The sequence below is a fragment of the Asparagus officinalis genome, chromosome 1, assembly GCF_001876935.1.
Source record: "Asparagus officinalis chromosome 1, Aspof.V1, whole genome shotgun sequence".
Lineage (NCBI taxonomy): Eukaryota > Viridiplantae > Streptophyta > Magnoliopsida > Asparagales > Asparagaceae > Asparagus > Asparagus officinalis.
The window spans coordinates 5,662,509-5,687,928 of NC_033794.1; the positions used below are offsets into that span (position 1 = coordinate 5,662,509).

Here is a 25,420-nt window from a genome sequence, read left to right on the forward strand (position 1 = left end):
TGGAGGTCCAGCGAGAGGAGCGTTCTCGACGTGTTGAAGGAGGCGGGGGCAGATGTGATCGCGCTGCAGAACGTAAAGGCGGAGGAGGAGAGGAGGATGAGGCTGCTGTCGGAGCTGACGGAGGGGCTGGGGATGAGGTTCGTGAACGGGAGAGCTGGGCGCCGGAGTATGGGAGCGGCGACAAGAACCTCTCTATTTCAATAGGTCGATTTTGCTCATTTTTTATGGGAGGAGGTTGAGTTTGCTCTTTAATTTTTGAAAAGGGTTGTTTTTAAAAATTTGTCCATTAAAGTAACAATCGCTTTCCACGGTAAGAATAGAAGGATATAATAACTATTAAATAAACCATTTAACAAGAGGGGGAAAAACTGTTGTATAAGCTTGCTTAATATCACTAGAAAAATGGGACAATGGGACGATGCTCAGAAAATTCAATAATACTCCTTGTCCCCTTTAGAATTCAAAGATTTTTACTTGAAAAATTCCTTAAGGACCCAAATATAGGGCTAACATTGAGGACATGTGAGGTGTCCCCTTTTTTTTACATAATGAGGTGGTCATCATTAATGATGATCAGCTCATTATGCAATAGGAGGGGAACACCTCACATGTCCTCCCTGTTAGCCCCATATTTTGTGTCCCTGTGGCAAAAACCAACTTCAGATTGAAATCCTCCGCATCTCTTGAAATTGGTGTTACGTGGAGGGGATATGAGAATTTATTGACTTCGTTATTCATCCTTTCTGTAACTGATGAACCCTCTGCTTTAATTACGCAAAACAAATTATGTGCAGCATTGTGTGCGACTCTTCCTTTCAAATAGCCACATATTTTAATACATGCTTAAACATCCGGTTGGGGGTTTAATAAACGCATGGCTCGAGTAATTGAAAACTGAAGATTTAGATAACATGTCAGCAAATGGTGCGACAAACATTAAGGGGATGTTTGTTTCAAATCCTATAATTTTAGGATATAGATTTCACCATGAGATTTGAAATCCATAGGTGCTTTGTTATGAGTTAGGATTTTTAAAATGTTGTTTGTTTCATTAATATTTTAGGATTTGTAATACTACAATTTATAATATTTTGCTTGTTTCAAGCTCAAATTGTAGCATTACCATATGCTAAAATTTTATAATATGATGAATATGCTATCTTAGTGAGCTTACCTCCCACAAAAAAATAAAATTGAGATTTGTTAAATCCTTTCCAATTGAGAGTTATGCACACACATTAATGAGATTTGTCAAAATCCTCTCAAATTGAGAGGATTTGACATATTCTAAAAATTAGACATTTTTTACACTTTGGGGATTTAATATTCTAAAAATTTTCTTAAAACAAACATCATATATGGAATCTCAAAAAAAAAAAAAAAAAACTCACTTTTTGATCCAAAAACTTGTAATCCATACCAAATACCAAAATTTTTGGTGAAACAAACACCCCCCTAAATACATCAAAATTATAAATTTGCATGATTTTATACTGTTCTTTTTGCATCTCACACGCGCATAAACATCTAGTTATCAAGTAATAAGCGGTCCATTAAGATGTAATTGAATCAATTTGGTCTTATTTTATCTCGACATCAGCATCAGAAATCTCATACTGCTTAATATTTTATTTAATTTTTAAAAATTAAACAATTTCTCGATTACGAGGGTCCTAAATTAGGCAAATTTTCAAAACCAACATTTTCCCACATTTAATCCTAAAAAATACCCATTTTGAAGTTATTTACAAAAACCGACCTGGTTTCAGCGTCAAATACCTATTTTGAAGTTATTTATAAAAACCGATCTGGTTTCAGCCTCGACGCTGAAACCAGGCCGGTTTTTGTGAAAAGGAGTCCGAAACTTTACGGGAGTTGAACTCCCGTGAAGTTTCATAGTTAAAAAAAATTTTAAACTATGAAACTTCACGGGAGTTCAACTCCCGTAAAGTTTCGAAAGTTTGTTTTAAAAATCCGATCTGGTTTCAGCGTCAATGCTGAAACCATGTCGGTTTTTAAAAATATTATTAAAAAGGGTATTTTTTTGGAATTAAATAGCAAAAGAGGTTGGTTTTGATAATTTGTCCTCCTAAATTAAGGTCACAAGCAGAAGCCCTCCCTCTTCCTCTTAACGAGCTCCACCGCTCCCTGAACGATCCCCCACTTCGCGGACCCGCGTACCCATCGTATCCTGTTCCCGCGGAGCATCGTACCTCCCAGATCCGTTTCGGATTTCTCGGAACGGATCGAGATCAAGAGCAGGCCCCCCCTCTCCCTCTCTCTTTCTCTCTCCTCAGTTCCCTCGCTTTTTTCAGCGAGCCTTCAAAAACTCTCTCTTTCTCTCTCTCATCCTCTTTCTCTCTCTAGACGAGAGAGGGCGATCCAAGATCAAGAGGAGGAAGAAGGAGAAAGGAGCCCGATGGCGTATAGAGCGGACGACGATTACGATTACCTCTTCAAGGTCGTCTTGATCGGAGACTCGGGCGTCGGGAAATCGAACCTCTTGTCGCGATTCACGAGGAATGAGTTCAGCCTCGAGTCCAAATCCACCATCGGCGTCGAGTTCGCCACGAGGAGCATCCACGTCGACGATAAGGTCGTCAAGGCTCAGATTTGGGACACGGCCGGCCAAGAGAGGTAATGGATTCTCTAGATCTCATCGGATCTGAGCCCTAGATTTGTTTCAGTTTCTCTCTCTCTCTCTCTCTCTCTCTCTCTCTCTCTCTTTTTCCGGTTCGTTTTTGTTCAGATCTGGTTCGGTTTTTTGTCTGAATGAAGGCTATTAACTGTGATTATGATCATATTTGGCCAGTAATCTGCTAATTCGAATCGTATCGGGCTGAAATATTCGGATTTTGGATGTAATGTCGGATGCATTTAAGTTTTAGGGTTAGTTTTTGGACTGTAAAGCATGCACGCAAGCTCATTGGGGGTTTGATCTGGATACGCTTATAGGCTTGCATTTTAAGATGATGCGGGTATTGGCTTTATGAATAGATCTGGACGTTACCAAAGGAAGGTATAGTTTGGAGGTGCACATTTTATGCTACTTGTGCAAATGTTAGTGTTTTATTTCGATTATACTTCGAAAATTATAAAGTGGATGCGGGATATATTCAGAGGATAGGGTAGTTGGTGTGGAATGGTCCCGAGTGGATCGTAAATGGATGTTCTTGAAGATTATCGGGTCCAAATATTGATACGGCAGGCACCCTATTTATGATAGAGGACGCCGTGCCCCCTAGTGAACCTATTCAAAGTTCAAACCTTTATGCAATGAAGCTATGTCATAGGAAGGGTAAGAAATTTATATATGATCACACCTTCTTAATCACAACGGTACAAGTCATAAAGGACTCAGCGGTCACAGGGTGTTACACTTGGATGATATTCAACAAGATTAAGCACAGAATCAAAAAGAAAAGTGTAAAGAAAACAATCACAGGCAAAAATAAAGAACCCTAACAATAATAGTAATTCTGCCAAATCGACACACGAACATGTGAGAAATAATGGAAGAGAGATTTAAACTTGCTTAGAGTCAATCAGTGTCCTTTTGAATCTTTAAATGAAGTTTTAAGAGTTTGCTTCTCTCAAATCCTAGAGTTTGACCTTTCTCTATTATTGGACTGTTTATATACTTTTTATCTATTCGTAAATATCTAACATCAATCATGGCTATTCCAACTTCCCGCAAGTAATCGCATCAAATTCTTTTCAATCATCAACTCATAACTGGTGATAAATCCTATGGTTCCATCTCTTCTATTCACTTGAAAACAATGCATTACCTTAACAGTCTCCACTTGGCTTGTTTTCCAGGCTCTAGAACAGATTGAAGAAAATTTTATCATCGAGTCTTCACTTGCAACAAACTATAGGTCTTTTTTTAATGCCACCTCACCTCTCCTGGGGTCATTGCTCTCTCTACCATCAAACTGTGTGTGATTTCGATGTCCCTGTAAAATCTGCCTTCAACACCTTGACTCTGTTCATGTCTCGTTGCAGTGTTCGTTGAAACTCAGCCTCAGTGTAAGCTTTCGCTCAGGCATTTCATCTTGACAATCCCTTCTTCCTTCTCAAGTAAGGAGTCAAATATTTGCTTGCGGGAACATAAATGAACCAAACTTCTTGAATCCAAATATCCAGTCTTTTTCTGAAGTACATGTTATCTTCACGTGTGAAAGTCATGAATGCATCAATGATTTCTATTTCATCTCCCATTGCTGACCCTTACCTGTGCAGCTTGCCCCTTTATAAAAGGTTATGTGAAACTTTATTAGTGGTATAACTCTTATTTGGTATCTATCAAAAGCATCTCGTGTTCTAAAAGTAGCTTTCAAGAGTAAAACTTAGTCTCGTTATGCGATGGGTTTGTATGAAGTAACTCCTATTTCACAAGGATGGAAAATAGATTTTCTTTCTTGGTCTATTCGCCATCTTCAGATAGTGGTTTGTTTCTGACTGGATAGTCAACTGTTTGACATTCAGTATATATCATCATTCAGTAACTCAACATAACTCTTGGCAGTAGTCCTGTTCCTCATGATTTGCTGAGGTGAAAGAAGAGCTTGTCCAATCTAATTTGTTTACGTACTTGCTATACTTCTGGCCTTCTCCATGAGAGATCATAATATTTCTATTTTGCAGTCTATTGACTACCAATTCTTCTGTATGAGAATTCTGCATTTTGTAGTCGCGGAATCAAGCTTCTCTGAACTTTTCAATTGTCTCTGGAGAATCTATATGTGAAGGAATGCTATTATAGTTTGGTCTCCATTGACAATTACTAGGGTTGACTTGTACTACCAAAAGTTGAGCATTAGCAAAGATTAAGTAGTTTATATTTCACAACAGTTTCTGCAAAATTTTATTAGGATGATTTGTTTTGGTAAAAATAGGACGACGTGTTACTTCGAGCGATTTGGATGAAATTATCTTTTCTTCCAAATGTTTTATCTGCTAGCATATATTTGCTGTTCGTCTTATGTGCTTGTATCATTTCTTTTTTGTTGCCTTTCTGTTAGATGCTGCTCATCATTGCTCCAAGGTGTTGGAGATGTTGAAAACTAGGACATATGTGATTTTGAGGTTCTAAAATATATATCTTCTCTTTTTGTTCCGCTTTCAACAGATACCGTGCAATTACAAGTGCATACTACCGTGGAGCAGTAGGTGCACTTCTAGTATATGATGTCACCCGTCATGTAACATTCGAGAACGTCGAGAGATGGCTCAAGGAGCTTAGGGATCACACCGACACCAACATTGTCATCATGCTCGTAGGAAATAAGGCAGATCTGCGCCATCTCCGGGCAGTTTCAACAGAGGACGCAAAGTCGTTTGCAGAGAGGGAAAACACCTTCTTCATGGAGACCTCTGCTCTCGAATCGATGAATGTAGAGAATGCTTTTACTGAAGTTCTCACCCAAATCTATCTGCCGAAGGGGCAGACGATCAATGTTGGCTCGAAAGATGACGTATCGGCGGTGAAGAAAGCTGGTTGCTGCTCAAACTGAAGCGATCAGCTCACGGATTGTATGATCCCTCGGTATATTTCTTCTGCTCGCTGAGTCTGAGCCTATTTATTTGGGGAGGCATGTCTCTCACGGATCTGACTTGTGATGACCGCGGAGAGAAGGCTTAAAACTCTTTGTGTTGGGTAGAAGAATTTGGGCGGGGATTTGTCGATTTATTGTCATCTTGTTGTACCGGAGAGTGTTATTGATTTCATCATTCATTGTATTGCTTAATTTCATATCGTAATTGAAAAGTCCTGCTCGCTAAATGTTGATACTTGTGCTAGCCCTTGTTATGCTGCCTGTTGAGTGATGGCTTTTTTCTCTTGGTAGATGGTTTCTTGGTTTTTTTTTTTCCTCTTTTTTTTTTCCCCTTCCAGTTTTCCAGTTGAAAGATGGCATGGATGAATCCAAATCTTGTAGCTTTGAGGTGTCTTGATTTGGATCAAACAATCTGTGCAGGCTATTCAAGGCGTAGGTCTCTGCATGACACCAGTTTCATGGTGATCTAAAGCCAACTTCCTTCTTGGATACGTAGCAGTCTTAAGATTTCAATGCGTGCGAGAATTTTTTTCTCTTCAGTAAGGAAAATTTTTACCTCCTAAATTTTCTTACCCTCTAAACTATTTTTGGCATCTACATGACCATTAAACAATTCAATTCGTTACTCCTCCTGAATTATACGTAGTACCATTTTGCCCCATAAACTATTAGATACGTCTCTGTTCATCTCCCGGACTAAAACCTGGGACCAAAATTAGTTTAAGAAATAGGAAATAAAAAGATTCAATAGTTTTGGGTTACAAGGAGACACTCAGAATAGTTCAAAAAGCAGGAGGGGGACAACTAGGGACTAGAGCCTAAATGTTATTTGACTAGCAACTTAATTCTTAAAGATCAAGGTGAAGAATGTCAACACTTTTATTTTAGTATATCAAGATAATAAATTGAAATGATTGAACCGCAGAAATCAAGACAGAAAATGGAGGCGGTTTTACGAGAGAAAAATTCATTGGAAGAGCCGATTACTTGCAGGGCACATACAACCTAACATGCTAGTGAAAAAAAAAAAAAAAATTTAAGTCCAAAAATCTACATTTCTATTTCTGTACAGTTCTTGAAGTCTAACTTCTACAACCACTGGTAAAAGAATGTATGTAGTACAAGAGAAAGTTATTTACAGAATCATAACGCAAGTTCAACCAGCATTAGCGATACCCTCATCCTTCGCTGTTATCTCTAGCCAATGCAGTCTCTTTGCAGATCGGGCACAAGTTCTTATTTAGCAGCCATTCCTTTATGCACTTCTCATGGTAATTATGGCCACAATCCAGAATACCGATGATCTCGTTCTCCTTTAACTCTTCCTGAAAAATTAAGAATCCACATTACAACTAAGAGATGGAAGTCTGTTACTCTAGATAATTTACGCTAAGCTGGAGAAATTGGTACGAAAAGCTTGGCTTCCAGAACTGAAACAAAGTACCTGGCATATCATGCACTGGTTTGGTGGTAGATATTCTGTTTGTGAATTGTACAGGCTTGTTTTTAGATTCTTTGTAATAGATTCTTCTTCCAAGCCAGTATTGACGTTGCCGATTTCTTCTCCTAGGGCTAAGAGATCCTGTTATGGCAATTGGAAAAATTTTAGTGAAAGACGAGATGACGAAATCTTAGCAATTTGCATGTGAAAGCATAAGATATCATACAGGTGTCCACAAAATTTTGCTCCATTTTCCGAGGATACCCAAAAACTAGCTAAAATTGCAGGATTCATATTTTACCTCATAGGCCATTCCGTCTGTATCCAGTCGCATATCTTCAAAAGGGTCAATGGTATTCTCTACGCTATGAAGCTCACGGACATTCATAAGCTCAGCGTCCTGCACAGTAAAATCAACTTAGTTATATTAGCTTTAGCACCTTGGGCTTAAGTATTCATATGTTCTTTGATAAAACTCATCACGGCAACACAAAAGAAACTAGCGAAAGCAAATATTATAGCTTTAGCATATCAGAATTAAAGTATTTAGAGAGAGAAGGCTCTATATTCAGAGAGAGAAGACTCTATCTTTCCTAGATGAAGAGAAGTCTAGTTGTTATAGGTATCTCTGATGTTATCTTTTGCCTTGTAACATCCACTCTGCACTACTTTTCCTATATAAAATCAAATGCAAGTGGTCCCTACTAGTAGTTAACTATAACCAGGAATGTATTTATCTTTCCATATGAAAACCCAGTTCTCTTAAACTTGTATTAACTAAAGATTTTGTTTTTGGAACCTTAAAAAACTCAATGACTTGGCTGTCTTTGCAAGATAATTACTGGGTAGTGGCAGCTGCAGGACCGCTTAACTTTCCGAGTGTTTTAAATGTTAGCGGATAATATTGGTATCCATTAATGTACACAAATTTGCACTGTTGACAGCTTGCAGGCCACCATCCTACCAAATTTTATTGATTAATGGTGTCAGAACTCCAGCCACTTCAAATATCAAATGCTGTGCAAATAGTTTTATGATACATGCCCATTCCACAAACCATATAACAGGCGAAAACAATATAAAAAGAAAAAACAACAGGTCACAACAATAGAATTTACCTCTAATGGCAAGATCCTTCCACCTGCATGACTAAAATTTGGAGCTGCATTTTGTTCCCAATAATCCCTGATAATATGTTCAGCATTCAATAGCAAGTGCGGAAATGTGGAACTTGAACTTAGACTAACAGGGTTTAAACCAAATAGATTTGAGGTATCGAGAGAATGCTGAAAGTAAGGTGCTTGTATTTGAAGTTGACGGCCATAATATGGAAGTTGCATGGTCTGCGCAAGTGATAGAGGTTGATGAAGATTATGCTGAGATGTAGGATTGAAATCTGTGAAAAGAAAGAATCTGGTTAGACTTCTTACTCTTTTCCAAAACTATTCCAAATCAAATTGAGACCAGCAAGAAGAGCGAATGACTTGCAGATAAGTTTCTTTATATTTTATAAACAAGTGAAAAAGTAATAAATTTAGCTTAATTCCTACAAAGAGCTCAGGCAAGTGTGTACCATGTAAATCAGTGATAGCACGGTTGTAGTTCCAAGAAAGCCAGAGCTGCCAATCAAGTGTCATCCTCAGATATCTATGATATTCCTCTTCTGTTCGGATATAACCTCTCTCTTGGTATTCAGGATACTCAAAATTTCTATAATCAGACAATGTCCCTTGTAAATATGATGACTCCCACTGCGGCAATCCACGGTGTAAGGGTAGAAAAGATGATGAAGAATTAAAGCTTCTTAGAGGGATTTCCTCATTCTTTATTTTGCCAAATTCTCTGATACTGCCCACATATCGACTATTTATACCAAACTCGTTCATATAGTCGGTAGGTGGCAAGTGATAAGAGGACCAATTACTTTGAGAAGCAGGGAAGTTGCTGCTAAAAGACGGCTGAAACCTGGAAGAGGAATAGAAATTGGATGGGCCAGCATCACTTAGACCAAAATTTGGAAAATTATGATAGTTTTGTAAACCATTGTATTGACTTTCGTAAAATGTTCTCCTGTCTGCAGTATTTCCGAAAGCATTTTCTCCTGGAAGAATGCGGGGATCAGCGCAATAGTGACAGAGACGCAAGTGGGGATAAAGCATTTGATGAATGCATGGAGTATTGCTCTGGCTGACCCCTAGAAGAATGTGGGGATTAGCGCAGTATTGACAGACATGCAAGTGGGGATAAAGCATTTGATGAATGCATGGAATATTGTTCTGGAAGGCTCTTGGAAGAATGCGGGGATCAGTGCAATAGTGACAGACACGCAAGTGGGGATAAAGCATTTGATGGATGCACGGAGTATTGTTCTGGCAGGCTCCTAGAAGAATGCGGGGATCAGCGCAATAGCGACAGGCACGCAAGTTGGGATAAAGCGTTCGATGAATGCATGGAGTATTGCTTTGGAATACTCCTGGAAGAATGCGGGGATCAGCACAATAGTGACAGACACGCAAGTGGGGATAAAGCATTTGATGAATGCATGGAATATTGTTCTGGCCCATGATAACTGCTGGAGATTTTAATTTTTTCTGGAGAGTTATATAGTCACTGGGTGATATCTCAGTCTTGAATCACAAAAATGCAGTCTTTGCTGTCAACAAATGTAAACAAACTGGGGTTAGGAAAACCAGAAAATAAGAGAGGTTTGAAACTGAAGTTTAAACAGACCTAGAACCAGAAGATGGTAACGAGTGCTTTCAGAGATTTTTCTTTTCTTTTCTTTTTTCAAAACCTTTTATAAACAGCAAAAAAATGCCTTGGTAGGAATTAAACTACTAGGTAACCACCAGATAACCATGGAATCCAAAAAGCTAAGGTGATAGATTACGACGAATGATTTATGAATATTACACAATAACACAATAACACAGACAAATATGACATCAATGGTTAAATTCTACATGGGAAAAGATTAAGCTGCTGGGTTATGGGCCCATCAACGAATATCACAGACTAACACAAACAAAAAAAGCAAGAGTTACCAATGTCTAGAGTCTTACAACTGTTTCTTCGGATTAAGCTAAATGAACGAGGCATGACTAGATGAAATCAAGATTTCTTTTTCTTATATTGCTCATCAGTCTCTTTAGAAGAATATGAAGGGCATCTATTATGCTTTCTATGTTTAATTAGAACCTGTTTACTCTCAGACTTCTCCTTCATTTGTCTCCTTATACAAGCTGATATTATGATTTTAGAACCTGTTTGCTCTCAGATCTCTCCTAAATTTATCTCACTCATACTGTGTCTGGTCATCATTCTCCAACATCTTCGTGCAAATCAGATTCTTGATTGAATTCAATTCTTGACTAAGAATAATACTTGAAATTACATATTCACTTAAATTCAATTCTTGACTAAGAATATGCAAATTGCTCGAGATTTGTTCACTTCTTGCCACCCCGAGACATTATTCGACACCATTCTAAACAATGCTGAAAGATGTACCTAGAAAAGTGATAGCAAATAAATTTACCTAAAGAAACTATGATCATCTCTCGGTTCGATCATCACCCTTCCCTTTAAGAGACTTACTCTAAACTGTGGTTATGATGAAGATGCATTGGACTTCCCTCAAGTTATTTCAGCATAAAAACCATTCCGAATTACGGGGAAAAAATGTACAAGAAACATTTAAAAAAAATACACATCTATTCTCACTCACGTTCATCTATTTAATGTCTTTTTGGTCTCGAAAACCCAATTATTGTCAATTCGCAAATTATACTAACAAACAGTTCACATGCATTTGAATTTCTCCACATACATTGAATTTCCCTGAGCAATTTCAGTATAAAACCAACTCACATTATCAAGAAAACAAATTTTTCTAAAGAAAAATGTTCCCCTCTCAAGAATTCCACCCATTTCCCCCACAAATTTATTCAATTAAAGTGCAGGAATTGTGCCAGAAACACAAAATAAACGCAGAAAAAGAAACGATACAATAAAATAAAATTTACCTACGATCACCCAACGCCCCCCCCAAAACTTCAGCTTCTCGATCCTAAACAAATTAAAATTAAAAAAAAAATCAGGAATGAGCTAAAGAACAAAGATTCCACGTGGCACGATTCTATCGCATTCACGGAAAAGCAAAATTAGTTTTAAAAAATCGGGAAATTCCGATAAAGAGAGAAGGAATCACGAACTCACAGCAGAATTCGCTGGGATTTCGAATTCTTTCTTGAGAAACGAAAGAGGAATTAGGAGGAGGCGATTATATTCAATTAAGCAGTAATTATAAATGAAGGAGAAACGAGAGAGATATTAATTTAAGTAAACTCAGACAATTATCTCATTGGATAACGCTCGCACGCCCGAAATTTGAGATGGGCCCATCTCAGATGGTCGGCACGTGCCGAGATGGACGGTTGCGAATTAGTTCTGGAATGGGCAAGGTGGGCCAGCCCATGTTTCTGCACTCATGCCCAGCCCAGTTAGGGCGCGTTTGGTTTCAATTTTTGTGCTTGAAATCTGACACAGATGTGTCCCATCTGTGTATTTCGAGCAAAGACACCTCTAAAAGAGGCGTTTTTGCCCGAAATCTGACACAGAATAGACATTTGTGTCGGCTTTCGGGCTGAAAAAATGTGAACCAAACGCGCCCTTAACATGATAAAGATTAAGGGTCTGTTTGGATTCGTAGGGGGTGAAGGGAAGTTAAGGGAAACTGAGTGAAGGGAAGGGAAGGGAAAGGAAGGGAAGGGAAGAGAATTCCCTTCCCCTTGGTTACACCCCAATTTGGGGGGTAACAATTTTTATACTATTAGGGGGTGAACCAAGGTGAATGGAGGTGAATTAACTTCACCTCCTAAGTGTTCCTAAACAAGGTGAATGGAGGTGAATGGTTCCCCTAACTTCCCTTCACCCTCATTCCCCTCAATCCAAACAAGCCCTAAATTTTCCCTTTCTTAATTGATGTTTATAAATAGCTATCAATGTAATTGTCTTCGAATAAGGGCACCTATCAGTAGCACTCAAATTTCTCAGGTGAGACTCTTCTGATAAGCACCCCCAAGAATTTAATTTACTAGAATATCCGATACCGTGTGTTGGGATGCCTCTTAGCCAAGAATTTAATTTACTAGAATATCTGATACCGTGCGTTGGGTATCTCCTAGCCACGGGGTTTAATACCCATGGTCCGAATGATGATGGTGAAGAAGTTCTCTCATCAAACCAAAAAAGAAAAAGAAATTAAAACATGAAATCAATTTCTTATCTCATTAAGTTTTAGAATAATCTACTGCATCATCAAGAAATCAATGTTTGCGAGGAAAGTACAATTAGCTAGATGAAGTCATTTTACTCACAAATGTCCCAAGAAGTTGTATATTGTTGTCTTGCTTTTTGCAATTTCTCGTACAGGGATGCATGTTTTTAGCTAATTACATATCAATCACATGATCGAATTATTTTTAGCAAATGATTCTCTCAACAATCGTTTAGGGAAATTACGTCTGTAATAAACGGTGACAAATTTCAGAAAGTGGATATTCATATATAATAAAACATTTGTTATGTATGTAATTCGTAACATAGAGAAGTCACATAGATAAGTCAGAAGAGGAGTAAAAAAAATATATCACAAAATTTTAATTAACACGTCTGTACTTCATCGAGTAAAACCACTTACACGATTTTTAAAAGCTCCAGAGTTTATTGATTAAGCTAATGAGCTTTTAGTAGCCAATCTTAGCCTTCAAGTTTAAACCATACTCTACGTTGCTTCTCAATAAATCACAAGACTATTTCCCATTCATTCACCAACTAAAATAGTAATATTACTAAGAATTGTAGTAAACCTAATGTCAATAAATAATAGAACGAAGTAACACAATTTGCCCAAATTATGAAAAGTGGAGTCCAAGCATGCTCATCAACGCATGTTTGACTAAGAGGCGAAAGTTACATAATTTCTTCTGTAAAATAAATATTCTTCATGCAACAACAGCATTATCACTTGCGGGCTTCTGCTTTCTTCGTCTCCTTTGCTGTCATATCAAGAGAAAAGCTAGATTAATTTACAAAACAATACCAAATTTTTTTGAAAAGTTTATCACAAATATGGGAATGTAATCGAGATGAGGTGTTGATAATAGCTACTCCGGGAAAAATATGTGAATCGTATGGAGTTAATCAGGATTGGAATTATGACGACTGATGGCAATTAAGTTCAAATCTTCAAAATACGACGACTGCGGCAATTTAGTTTAAAATTGTCAAGTTTTGGAAAATGAACAAATTTTTGTTTTAAACCCATTTCAACTTTTTTTTACCGAAATCGACCGACTCCCTTTTTATTTAGCGGAATCGACCCGCTTCTCGGCCACGTTGCTGACGTGGCCGAGAAGTGGGTCGATTCCGCTAAATAAAAAAAAAGTCGGTCGGTTTGTAAAATAAAAAGGTGGAATGAGTTTAAATCAAAAAATTCTTCTTTGGAAAATTTGCCGTCACCTATGTTTAGGACCTATGTTTAGGTTTATGCAGAGTTTGTTTGAATATGGGAGTTCAGACCTTTTACCCTTCACACGGCAAAATGGTCAGATTGGTATATTTTGTAGAGGCTTTGGTGACATGTTGGTATATTTTTTTTAGTTTTGTCAGATTGGTATATTTTGTCGACTCCGGCGCCAAATACACCTTAAATTTGGTCGGAGTTACTGTTCCGACCAGTGCTGACGGGATTTCTTGCATAAAACCCCCTCATTAAAACTTCATCATGCTCCTAACCTCCTCCTCCTCCTCCCCCTCTCCCTCCTCCTCCTCATCCTCTTCAACCTCCCCCTCTCCCTCATCATCATCATCCTCTTCCTCCTCATCCTCTTCAACAAAACCTCGTCATCATGATCATCATCATAGCATCGAACAGATTGTGGAGAAGATGAAAGCTGAGGGAATGTGGCCTGATCTAATGATTCAATCTATGGCTTGCAAGTTTGTTCTCCCTCTATATGCTTCTCTTGACAAAGCTTCTGATGTTGAGAGGGTTTGGAAAGTATGTGAGGCTAAACGTCGTCGTGGTTGTGTAGATAAGGCTGAGGAAGTATTTAAGAAAACATTGAAGTTGGGAAATAAAGTTTCATAAAAAATCTATGATGCTCTTCTAAGGATATATGCTAAAAATAAACTTCTATTTGAGGGGGAAGATTTGGTTAAGCGCATGAAAGAGAATGGATGAAGGCAAGCTGGGTTCAGAAATATGATGAAATTACATGAGTTGTTGCTTGAAGCCTACTTGAATGCAAGGATTCCAACGTATGGGTTTAGGGAAAGGATGAAGGCTGATAATATTTTCTCAAACAAGAAGCTAGCTGAACTACTAGCAGCTGTGGATGAATTTAGTAGGAGGAGGGAGAGTGGGAGGTTAAAGAGGATGAGGTGGAGGAAGAGGATGATGAGAATGAGGGAGAGGGGGAGGTTGAAGAGGATGAGGAGGACGGAGAGGGGGTGGAGAAGGGGGGGTTAGGAGCACAATGGGTTTTAATGAAGGGGTTTTATGTAAGAAATCCCGTCAGCACTGGTCGGAACAGTAACTCCGGCCAAATTTAAGATGTATTTGGCGCCGGAGTCGACAAAATATACCAATCTGACAAATATACCAATCTAAAAAAATATACCAATATGTCACCAAGCATCTACAAAATATACCAATCTGGCCATTTTGCCCCCTTCACGCTAACAATTTCCAACTGTTCACATAATTTTTGAATAATTTTGAAGGTTCATGGGTTTTTTCACTAATTTATAAAGTTTAGGGGGTTTTATGCATTAAAAACTCTTAAAAGTTCAGAGAGTTTTTTCATTTACGCTGAAACTAAAACAGTTGGTTCAATGGTAATTGGGAGAAAAAACAATAGGAGGCATCAGAGGCATAAATTTTCAAATGGAAAGGCTAGAAAAATACAAGGTTATATAGATAGAAATAATATGGCACATCCGTAAAAGTGCGCTAAGGTAAGAGAGCAATGGGAAATAGATAGCATACCAGCCTTTTCCTCTTCTCGTTTCTTCGCAGCCTCTGCTCGTTGTTGCCGGACCAAGGCTAGGCGTTCTGAAAATGACATCGAGACGTTCATTATGCAATGTAGATAGAAAACAAGAAGTGCTGATTTCCAGTGAATGCAGAATTCACTTTTTTTTCTTCCAATTGATTATGAACCTAAGTTGATTTACTGAACAATAACCATGCGCCAACACTTCTACCCATAAAAATAAATAAACTGGATTATGCGATTTATTATGAAAATAACTCTGTGAAAATGACCAGCCTTCCAAAACAATAGACGGGTTAATGAATGAAGTTGCCTCTTTGTCATGTTAAAGCAAATCTTCTTTAAGGTGGTCACTTCATTATTTAAGCTCCCTATTTGAGTAACCATATTTATATATATATATATATATATATCAACTTAAGTGTGGATGATCCACCAAAGTTTCTATCCACTCATGTTGCCTAGGGATCCTTGTATGATATGAAGAGTCTTTTTATATATATAAATGAGTGGATAGAAACTTTGGTGGACAAAGGCTTGGTGTCCACTTAAATTGACATAAGATCAACTATATATATACTAGTTGAGATGCACGTACAATGGTTGAATATGATGATTATTTAAATTGATAAAAATTGAATAAAAATAAAAAAAATAAAGTTTTTTGTGGGATTGATTATCAACTCAATAATCTCTCTCTCAAATGAAATAATATCATTGTTTCCTTCAACTCAGACTGTGGCCACGTGATCTACTATTTATGAGTTATAAACACATTGATCTAATACAACATCTCCATTTATTAGTATATTGAAATCTTCAAAAAATGGGTGATCATTCAATTCGTAAAGGAATTTTGCATGTCAATTTATTTGTAATATGTCCATTAAACTTTTAGTTTATATATATATATAGAGAGAGAGAGAGAGAGAGAGCAATTCTTACGTCAACTTAAGTGTGGATGATCCACCAAAGTTTCTATCCACTCATGTTGCCTAGGGATCCTTGTATGATATGAAGAGTCTTTTTATATATATAAATGAGTGGATAGAAACTTTGGTGGACAAAGGCTTGGTGTCCACTTAAATTGACATAAGATCAACTATATATATACTAGTTGAGATGCACGTACAATGGTTGAATATGATGATTATTTAAATTGATAAAAATTGAATAAAAATAAAAAAAATAAAGTTTTTTGTGGGATTGATTATCAACTCAATAATCTCTCTCTCAAATGAAATAATATCATTGTTTCCTTCAACTCAGACTGTGGCCACGTGATCTACTATTTATGAGTTATAAACACATTGATCTAATACAACATCTCCATTTATTAGTATATTGAAATCTTCAAAAAATGGGTGATCATTCAATTCGTAAAGGAATTTTGCATGTCAATTTATTTGTAATATGTCCATTAAACTTTTAGTTATAGTTTAGCTTATAATTATATTAACTTTCAGTTGTGATATCACTCATATTTATATTATCTAATATTCTCGTTCAATTTTATAACTCATTCTCCTTATTATAGAAGTAAAATTGAAAGTATAAAGAATTATTTTCTTACGAAATTAGAGCAGGGAGATTATGATATAGAATATAAAAATTTCTTTTTTCTTTGATGCAAGGTCTCTATCAAATTTTGTCCCAAACAATGTGAATGAAAAATGCTATTATAACTCACTTGCCTAGGACAATTGTATTATACATAGAACATATAACTTATAAGGAATATCCACATCTGCTAAAGAGATTTTGCTCTTGTGAGAGCAAAATGTAAAGCCTTGTATTCAAACTTTTTGACTCTATAAAAAACATAAGAATTTGGAGTGTATAGCTTATATATCATAAAGAACATACTGGTCCACAAAGAATTTTTCCTAATAATAATATTATTACAATGATATTACTATTTAATATTAAATTAATTTTATTATATAAGATTATATGACCATTTTTAATAAATTATAAATTATATATATGGAAACCTCAATGTTTATAGCCAATAGTTAGACTCCACAAAATAGGTTAACTTTACATTATAGCTTGCTATTAGTAGTATTGTTGGTAATACCATTATCTTTCCTCTTTATCTTATTATTCATGCTTTTCTGAAGTAAGTTCTCTTTTGCTAATCACTCAATTGCTTATATTTAGTTTTTATAATATCAGATGTTAGAATATTCTTTTTTGTTTAAAAATATTGATATAGTTTTCTTAAAAAATATATACACATGGTAGCAATAGTATATACTTCAGTTCAACTCAAATATTTGTTTGAAGCCATTTAGAGTGAGGTCCTTTCTACGCTAGAATGATGATATAGTGATTACACAATCCAAAAGTCAAAAAAGAAATTTATACAAAGAAAAAGTAATTTAATATATCAAATTAACAGCTAATTTATAAAATATACATGGACAATGCAAATAGCTATAGAAAGTAAGGTATATGTATTCATGAAAATTCTATAATGAGTGACCAACTACAATCATCCTAATTTAAACATAAATAATTATTATTTTAGTTACTAATTTGATACGCGTATGGAACAAATCTCATGCAAAAAAAGGTATTGAGATTGTATTGTCCTTTAGGTAAATAAATAAATGTTATTAGAGCTCCGCTTTATATTAAATTTAAAAGTAATAATTTAAATTACTAACCGCCAAATATTAGTTCATGTGAGAAAGTAAAGAAATCTATGGGCTATATACCTATATAGTCAATCAATCAAACGTATTAAAATTATATGTTAGATTCACATTAAATATAATTTATAAAAAATAGTACATTAAAGTCAAATTCCTTTTAGCCGCTATATAAATTGTCTGAAATTTTTTGCATTTATAAACTATACTGTCTAGGAATAGTGATGCGCACATTTAACTATGGCGTAATACATTTTAAGAACGACTTACTCATTAATATCATCATTAATTGACGTATCTATGCATTACATTGAAAACATAATGAAAATTTGGAAAACTGCAAAAGAAATACCCTCAAAAGTTTTAAAAATTATAAAAAACAGCCTAAATTTTATAATTTACAAATACACAAAACTATTAAACATTACCTTGAAATCAAGAAATTACAAAAAATCATTGAAAATTTTAAACTTTAGAGGAGTAATTTGTAATGTACTAAACTTTAAGGGTTTTTTGTAAATTTTAAATTTAATAGACTTTCAATTAGTTATGTTCTTTTCAAAAAAATTATAGGTAATATTGACCATGAAATTTTTTCCTAAACCTATACTTTTAAAGGGAGTATGATATTTTTTTTGCAAATTTTTAATTTTCTGGGGGTTATTAATACTTTTGTATATTCATTTTAGTGTATATAAGTTAGAAATTCTAATGGTGTTTTTTATAAATTATGAATTTTAGGGGTTTTTTGCAACATTTTTAAAGTTATAGGATTTTTCTATAGATTATAAATTATTTATAGACTATTTATAATTCTTATGTTTTTAATTTACTAATGGGTTAGAAATTCTCAGGGTGTTTTTTATAAATTTTGAATTTTGAGTGTTCTTTTGTAAGTTTTGAAACTTTAGATGTTTTTCTATAAATTAAATTATATAGGGGATATTTGTAGTTCTCTACGAACTGAAATAAGTAAAAGATTTGAATTATATCAAACGTATTTCATTTATCTAATAACATGTTAAGTCTTATTATGAATATGATAAAATATTTAATTGCCAATTCAAAGAAGATAGGATAATTAGAATAGAATATGATAACAATTTAATATTTAAAAAAAAAGTTAAAGAGTAATATTGACCATGAAAAGATTTTTTCAAACTCGTACTTTTAAAAGAAGTATGATATGATATATATATATATGAGAGAAATGGAGAACCTTGGTACCAAGTTGCTTAAAGCAACTTGGTAGTGATGTGGCATAATCTTGCTCCTACATCACATCTTGAAGATAGAGCCACAATCACCCTTCACCAACTCCAATGTAGATATAGGGACAAGATTATGCCACATCACTACCAACTGTAGCAATTGATTACAAGTTTTCTCCATTTTTTCTCTCTCTCTCTCCTCTCTCTCTCTCTCTATATATATATATATATATATATATATTATATATATATATATATATATATATATATATATATATATATATATATTAATGGGTATCCTTATCATGGAGGGAATTTCCTCCTTGACGCCTATGTGGCACAATCACCCACCATCCTCATAAAGTAGGAGAGAGTGTGTGAGTTTGTGGGGATTTGTGCTATTTTATGAGGATTGTGCCACATAGACGACAAGGAGGGAAATCTCCTCCTATGACAAGGATACTCATTAATCTCATATATATATATATATATATATATATATATATATATATATATATATATATATATATATATATATATATATATATATATGGCAGCTCTCTTCCCCGTGAGTCGTCAAGTGTATGACATGTGAGCCCCCACACCAATGTGACTAGTAGGGGCCACATGTCATGGACCTATCAGCTCACGGGGGAGAAGAGCTGCCAGCTCTTCTCTATTTTTCTGATATATATATAGAAAACTTATGTAAACTTAAGTGGATAGGAGCTATCATCCACCAATTTTTTATCCATTGATGTTGCCTTTTGAGATTTGTGCATCTCTTGATGGCACAAATCTAAGACAAATGGGTGGATAAAAAGTTTGGTGGACAATGCCTCCTATTACTTAAGTTGACACAAGCTCATCTCTATATATATATATAATATATATATATATATATATATATGAGATTAATGAGTATCCTTGTCATAGGAGGGGATTTCCTCCTTGACGTCTCTAAAATCACATGATTGAGCGACATTATGGATGATCCGCTCCGTTGGACTTGATCTACATATTCTAAAACCCTAACATACCAAGTTTGGGATGAATCCGTCGTCGTTTGACCCTCCATCGAGCCATGTGAAAAGTTTTATTCATTCAAAACCGTTAAAATTAAAAGCTATTCCATTTAGCCATAACACACTACGATGTATTAAAGACAAGAAAATTATAAACTTCGTGTTACCTAGATCTTTCCTGGCCTGTTCTGTTTTTCCTTGCTCTTGCAACCTCATGTATCGTTCATGCGCCCTTTGTTTCTCTATCTCCTCCCTACAAGAAATGATTGTAGGAATGATGAATATACACGAGCTACATTCATGCGCTACAGGGAAAATGACCCAACTACTGAGCTGCTGAGCATAACAGAAATGACATCAAACAATAATGATCAAGGAAACAACCGCATAGCAGAACTTAAAGACAATGAATCATTAACCAAAATAACTAAAGCAGAATTTTATCAGCAAAACTCATGAGCATTTGACGAAAGATTCCTTTGGCATGACACAGTGCAGGGGAAACGGTGAGAGTGATATCCTTCTAACAAAAATCAAGAGAAAACCAATAAATTTAATTTTTAAAATAGAATTTATTGGATTGAGATTGACGGGTGTGTCTTTGAATACAGAATTGTAGCTGAGGCCTGTATAATAGCATCATAGAAAACTAATTAAATTGGAAAACACAGACTTGAGTAGTGCTCAAGATTTCTACTAATAGGGCAACAAGGACAATAAGTATGCCCGACAATGTCTCTCAATAACATAAAATTCATGAATAACTTATAAACAAATAGGAGATTTAAGAAAGAAAGTGACTTGAAATGGTTTATTTACACTTGTCAAATACAGGATTAAAGAAAGGAAGCCATTTGAAAGCACATAGGTGATCAACATACCTTTCACGCCTCGAAAGCTCAGTTGTTTTCTCAAACTGCGGAATATAAAACAATCTATGTTACGTAAGTATGTGCTTTAAAACAAACATAAAAAGAAAAGTAAGGAAGTAAACCATAGTTGCATAGGTCTCAGACCATGTAACAAATCACATGTGCATAAATTTGACAAGCACTTAAAAGTCACATTTGTTCCCACAGAATATATAACCACAAATCCCAAGTAACATATAGGGAATTGACTTCATGTAAATAGATAGTCACAAAAAAATGGTTAGGCAACCTTCAGAGCCCTAGACTGGCAACAGGCTATTCACGGCAGGCTCAAATATACACCACATGGTATAGCAAACTCATAAAATGTACATTAACTTGCTTGCACACATAACATATGGTATAGAAAACTCATGAAATACACATTAACTTGCTTGCACAAATATAGTATAGCAAACTCATAAAATCTAAATTAACTTGCTTGTACACATACATATATACACCAAAAGAATGATGCCCAAAATTCACAGAGGGAATGATATTTATGACATTCGTGTTGCTCCAATGTTGGGAATGGTGACTATGACTAGCAAAAGTCAATCTTAATCTCATTTGAAGGTTTCATCTGTGAAACTCAAAGAACTAACATTGATCCCGGAAGGGCAAAACAGTAGAATTTTCCCCAGATCTCATCAATGAGAAAGAATGCAGGTGTTGACTATGGAAGATTGAAAGGCTACTCAACATTAGAGTATGCAAAGGACGGAAGCTTGAAGATCTAATGCATAGGAAGATGAAATGAGGCATTAATGTTTAGCTTCTTCAACTTCTCTTTGGAGGTTATAAAACAGGTGTGTAAGTGTTGAGGAGTATAAAAATCTTTGGGCTCTTGAGTGAGGGTATACTCAGGTTCCTGTGGTATCAGGTAAGTGAGGATTTAAAAATTTGAATCATGCAAAACTTGTACTAGTTTTGAAGTTTGTGAAAGTGGAGGTAAGCTTGCCTGCCTGAAACCATCTGTAAGAAGTTTTTTTGTTATTTTTGTGTTATTTTTGTGTTATTTTGTTGCTTGCTCTCTCTTCTTGTGTGTGGCACTTGTGTGCTCAACAAAAATTCCACTAAAAGCACTACACCAGCAGTTTCCTTATCTGATGAATAGTGATTTATAAGAATAAGTGAGGCATAGATAACCATTTCAACTTGAGAAAATGGATAGAAGTGGAACTCAAATGTCAAAATTACATCTTCTCAAGACACCACAATTGATTTTTTTGAAGTTGACCAGCTAGCTATGATCAAATGATCATTAGGTAGTTTCTGTTAATCATCGTCCACCTTCCGTTCCAAAAGCAATATTCTATGTAATTTATTTGCTGTTAGGTATTTATCAGACACGTACGCCTACAATGTCACCTTTCCTAGACTCTTTCCAGCTTCTGGCAGTGACCTGATCATATGAATTTGGAGTGGATGAACGGGCTGTGGAGGAGCCTGAGCGCACTCTATCACTATAGATGGTCAGAGGTGTTCATGATAACTGGGAACATAAGATCAATATATTCAACATGATTAAGCACCAGAATTTGGTGCAGATGGAGAAAGAAAACTGAGTCGGGAGCAGTGAAGTTTTCAAGTAAGTGAATTTGGCCACGGAAAATGAAGGTGGTCAAAACAGGAGAATCTCAGAGCGCCACTGAGAATGCTTTCCACTACATTTCAAATATGCATACGCGAGAATTTAAGCATTCAGCAACAATATTAGAATGAAAACAGATAAAAGTATAATGACTTCTATAAACAGGACGATGGCAACCAGAAATTACTGATGTAGACAGAAGTCACAGAACATCCTAGTCATTCGTCTAAAAAGCAACAGCTTCCACGTACTGGTGCACAGTATGTGCTATCTAATAATAGAATAATGTCAAACAGAAACTTCTTTTTGTACCTCAGCAATTAAAGGAAAAAGTATGTAACCTATCGTCTTATACACCTCGGGAGTCTGGGCGGTATGCACAAACCACATCAACCGATCAACCAAAAAACAATTACACCTAATACATCTGATGATGGTTGTAAAAGAACACTTTCTATATAAAACAAGAATTAGAAGGAAACACATTGAAGACTTACATTAGCATCTTTAGCTTTTACACTCTTTGGTTTCACCAAGTTTGGATTCTCAATCTCAATGAGGCCCTCAGTGCCTTTCCTTTTCTGTAAGGAAATTGAATAGTTTTAAAAACTTATCACGATACAGTATGAGATATAACATGCAATTTAAACTATCACTAACAATAAAAAGCACATGAAGTAGATCTTATCCACAGATAAATACGAGATACTGCAGAAAGGGTAACCATTACCTCATTCTCTTCTTCGGACTCCTCCGCGGATTCCTCTTCTGATTCCTCTTCTTCTCTGTCTTCAACTTCCTCCTGTTTGAGACATTTGAAAAAGTTAAAGATATACTAATAATATTACTATCATACTAAAAGATGAAAATGCACGAATATCAAGAATGAGGTTTGCTGTCTTACATCTGTGACATCGTGATTCTCTTTTGCATCGTGTTATCCCAGCGAGGTGTGATTCCCTATTTTTTCACTAGCCTTTTGAAAATTTTCAAATTTATATATTTCCTATTACTTATTCCTCAATATAACGATCACAATATGCATGTACATACCGATTACAAAATGATAACAAAAGTCCGGCTTTTTCATTGTTCAAATGTAATTATGTGGTAACAAGTAGTGCAAAGTCTTACAAGGATTTCACGTAAATGGATAACAATACAAAATATGACAAAAGTTAAAAAATAAAATAATATAGCATTGTAATATTCTTGTTTCCAGACAGGAAAATGGACATTAAGATTACAGGTTTTACTTAGTAATAGTAAAATCATACAAAAGAGTCGAACTATCTTCTTATGCAACAAAATTTGAATATACCTTCTTAAAGGTGCGAGGACGAGTTGAGGTACCAGTGGCTGCAAAAATTTTCACGAGTGTTCATAAAAGTTAGAAGCTCAGAGAATTCAATGACAAGAAGAAAGTTATTTATTTCACTTCTGAATAACTGAAATGTTGCAACTTCAACGCATAAATAAGCGTCTGTTTGTGTTTGGGTTAATATGAGGTAAGGGAAGGTAGAGGACATATTAACCATGTTTTTGAATTCATTTGAGGTAGATTTTTCTCCTTTTTTTTTTTTTTTTTTTGGGGGGGGGGGGTGGGAACTTGAGATTTTGTTCCCTCCAACTTGGGGTGTAATGGAAGGCAAGGGACTCTTAAAAAAAAAAGAGAATATTATACAAAGACAATTTTACTCTTGTATCAAGATGAGATCCAAAGGAGTGAAATAACATGTAATGTTAGATATGTAAATCTACATATATTTCCTTACTTCCCCTTCACTTTATTAAACTTTCCAAACGGGGTGAAATAAGCTCCCCTTGGTTTCCTTACTAAATTTTCCCAAACAAGTTTTGTATTCCCTTAATTTATCCCATGTTTACTCAACTTCTCTCCACTAGCGGCAAATCCAAACAGGCCCTAATGTTTGTAGTCCATGGAACTATGAATCATGGCAATACTACTTAAGAAGATCATGAGAATTTATGCATAACACTGCATACTTTTGCAGAGGGATTAATTTACCAAAGGAGATACGGACAACGCGAAGAGCCACAAGATCTATCATGCAATATGGTACATAAATATGTATTCCATATACAAGGATGATAATAAACCAACAGAGTGCACTAAAAAAGATACAACTTTCTGCATGCTAACAACAGAAGCAACGCAAAAATAATGACTACGAAAAAGGCCATCGATTTCTTTTCAGCGAGAATATTGTACAATAGTATCCATACAAGGAAACTAGACCTAACTAAATGCTTGTACACCAAAGGGGAAATTAACATATTTCGCCAAATTCATATTACTACATCAAAATACAAACATGAATATTATGTATATCAATACAATTCTACAAACAAATTTACTTCGCAACGCTCATAAAATTGAGGACCTAATGCCTTTTTATTTTTCAAATATATATACAAAACTCTTGTAAAATTGAAGACTGTGAAACTCCAAATCAAATAATAGATTAATATTTAAAGCAAATTCGACACGATCAGATCGATGAAAGAAATCAAAGCAAGGAACTGAAATCTGAAACCAAAACCCTAGATTTTACCCATCTCTTCAGGAGTGGAGAAGAGCCTGCGTCCCGTTGGCTTGCCCTTGAACTTTCCCCTCCCCATGATCTCGATCAGAGACAGTCACCGGATCGATCGAAGGAGAAGGAGATCGAGATCTTTTTCTAGGGTTTTTAAAAGCTGAGGAAACCCTAATCCAGGTCTAGGGGTTTTACTATACGACTCTGTGTTTGATCGGACGGCTGATAATAAAAGGGGAATCTGATGCGCAAAACGGAAGGTGGAGTTTTTATTATTCTCCACTAGTTTAAAGACATAGGTTATCGTGGATTCTATAACGGAATATTTTCAATATAGGATAAAAAGATAATACTATTAACATATGGTAAATTACAAGAAAACCCTTTTATTTATATTTA

At 35.5% G+C, this 25,420-nt stretch overlaps 3 protein-coding genes across 3 annotated transcripts; 1 reads left to right on the forward strand and 2 right to left on the reverse strand.

The window, feature by feature from the left end:
- On the forward strand, window positions 2,279–5,805 carry LOC109847064 (ras-related protein RABA1f-like). The gene is made up of 2 exons (XM_020416314.1): window positions 2,279–2,637; window positions 5,135–5,805. The coding sequence occupies exons 1-2, from the start codon at window positions 2,420–2,422 to the stop codon at window positions 5,517–5,519; spliced, it is 603 nt and encodes a 200-aa protein (XP_020271903.1). The 5' UTR covers window positions 2,279–2,419; the 3' UTR covers window positions 5,520–5,805.
- Window positions 6,581–11,305, reverse strand: LOC109847048 (E3 ubiquitin-protein ligase Arkadia-like). The gene is made up of 7 exons (XM_020416297.1): window positions 11,221–11,305; window positions 11,028–11,071; window positions 8,576–8,967; window positions 8,121–8,398; window positions 7,304–7,402; window positions 7,006–7,143; window positions 6,581–6,886 (listed from the first exon to the last, which is right to left on the reverse strand). Exons 3-7 carry the CDS (start codon window positions 8,886–8,888, stop codon window positions 6,740–6,742), a joined length of 975 nt encoding a protein of 324 aa, XP_020271886.1. The 5' UTR covers window positions 8,889–8,967; window positions 11,028–11,071; window positions 11,221–11,305; the 3' UTR covers window positions 6,581–6,739.
- LOC109847055 (28 kDa heat- and acid-stable phosphoprotein) lies at window positions 12,804–25,222 on the reverse strand. Its single transcript, XM_020416304.1, has 8 exons — window positions 25,040–25,222; window positions 23,785–23,822; window positions 23,194–23,265; window positions 22,961–23,044; window positions 20,837–20,871; window positions 20,123–20,208; window positions 15,056–15,121; window positions 12,804–13,061 (listed from the first exon to the last, which is right to left on the reverse strand). Exons 1-8 carry the CDS (start codon window positions 25,104–25,106, stop codon window positions 13,027–13,029), a joined length of 483 nt encoding a protein of 160 aa, XP_020271893.1. The 5' UTR covers window positions 25,107–25,222; the 3' UTR covers window positions 12,804–13,026.

Coding starts and splice junctions, on each gene's coding strand:
- LOC109847064 (XM_020416314.1), top strand. CDS start 2,420: ATGGCGTATAGAGCGGACGACGATTACGATTACCTCTTCAAGGTCGTC. Junction 2,638..5,134: donor GACACGGCCGGCCAAGAGAG/GTAATGGATTCT, acceptor CGCTTTCAACAG/ATACCGTGCAATTACAAGTG.
- LOC109847048 (XM_020416297.1), bottom strand. CDS start 8,888: ATGAACGAGTTTGGTATAAATAGTCGATATGTGGGCAGTATCAGAGAA. Junction 8,399..8,575: donor TGCTATCACTGATTTACATG/GTACACACTTGC, acceptor TTCTTTTCACAG/ATTTCAATCCTACATCTCAG. Junction 6,887..7,005: donor ACCAGTGCATGATATGCCAG/GTACTTTGTTTC, acceptor TTAATTTTTCAG/GAAGAGTTAAAGGAGAACGA.
- LOC109847055 (XM_020416304.1), bottom strand. CDS start 25,106: ATGGGGAGGGGAAAGTTCAAGGGCAAGCCAACGGGACGCAGGCTCTTC. Junction 20,209..20,836: donor GAGCTTTCGAGGCGTGAAAG/GTATGTTGATCA, acceptor CATTTCTTGTAG/GGAGGAGATAGAGAAACAAA. Junction 13,062..15,055: donor ACGAGAAGAGGAAAAGGCTG/GTATGCTATCTA, acceptor TTGATATGACAG/CAAAGGAGACGAAGAAAGCA.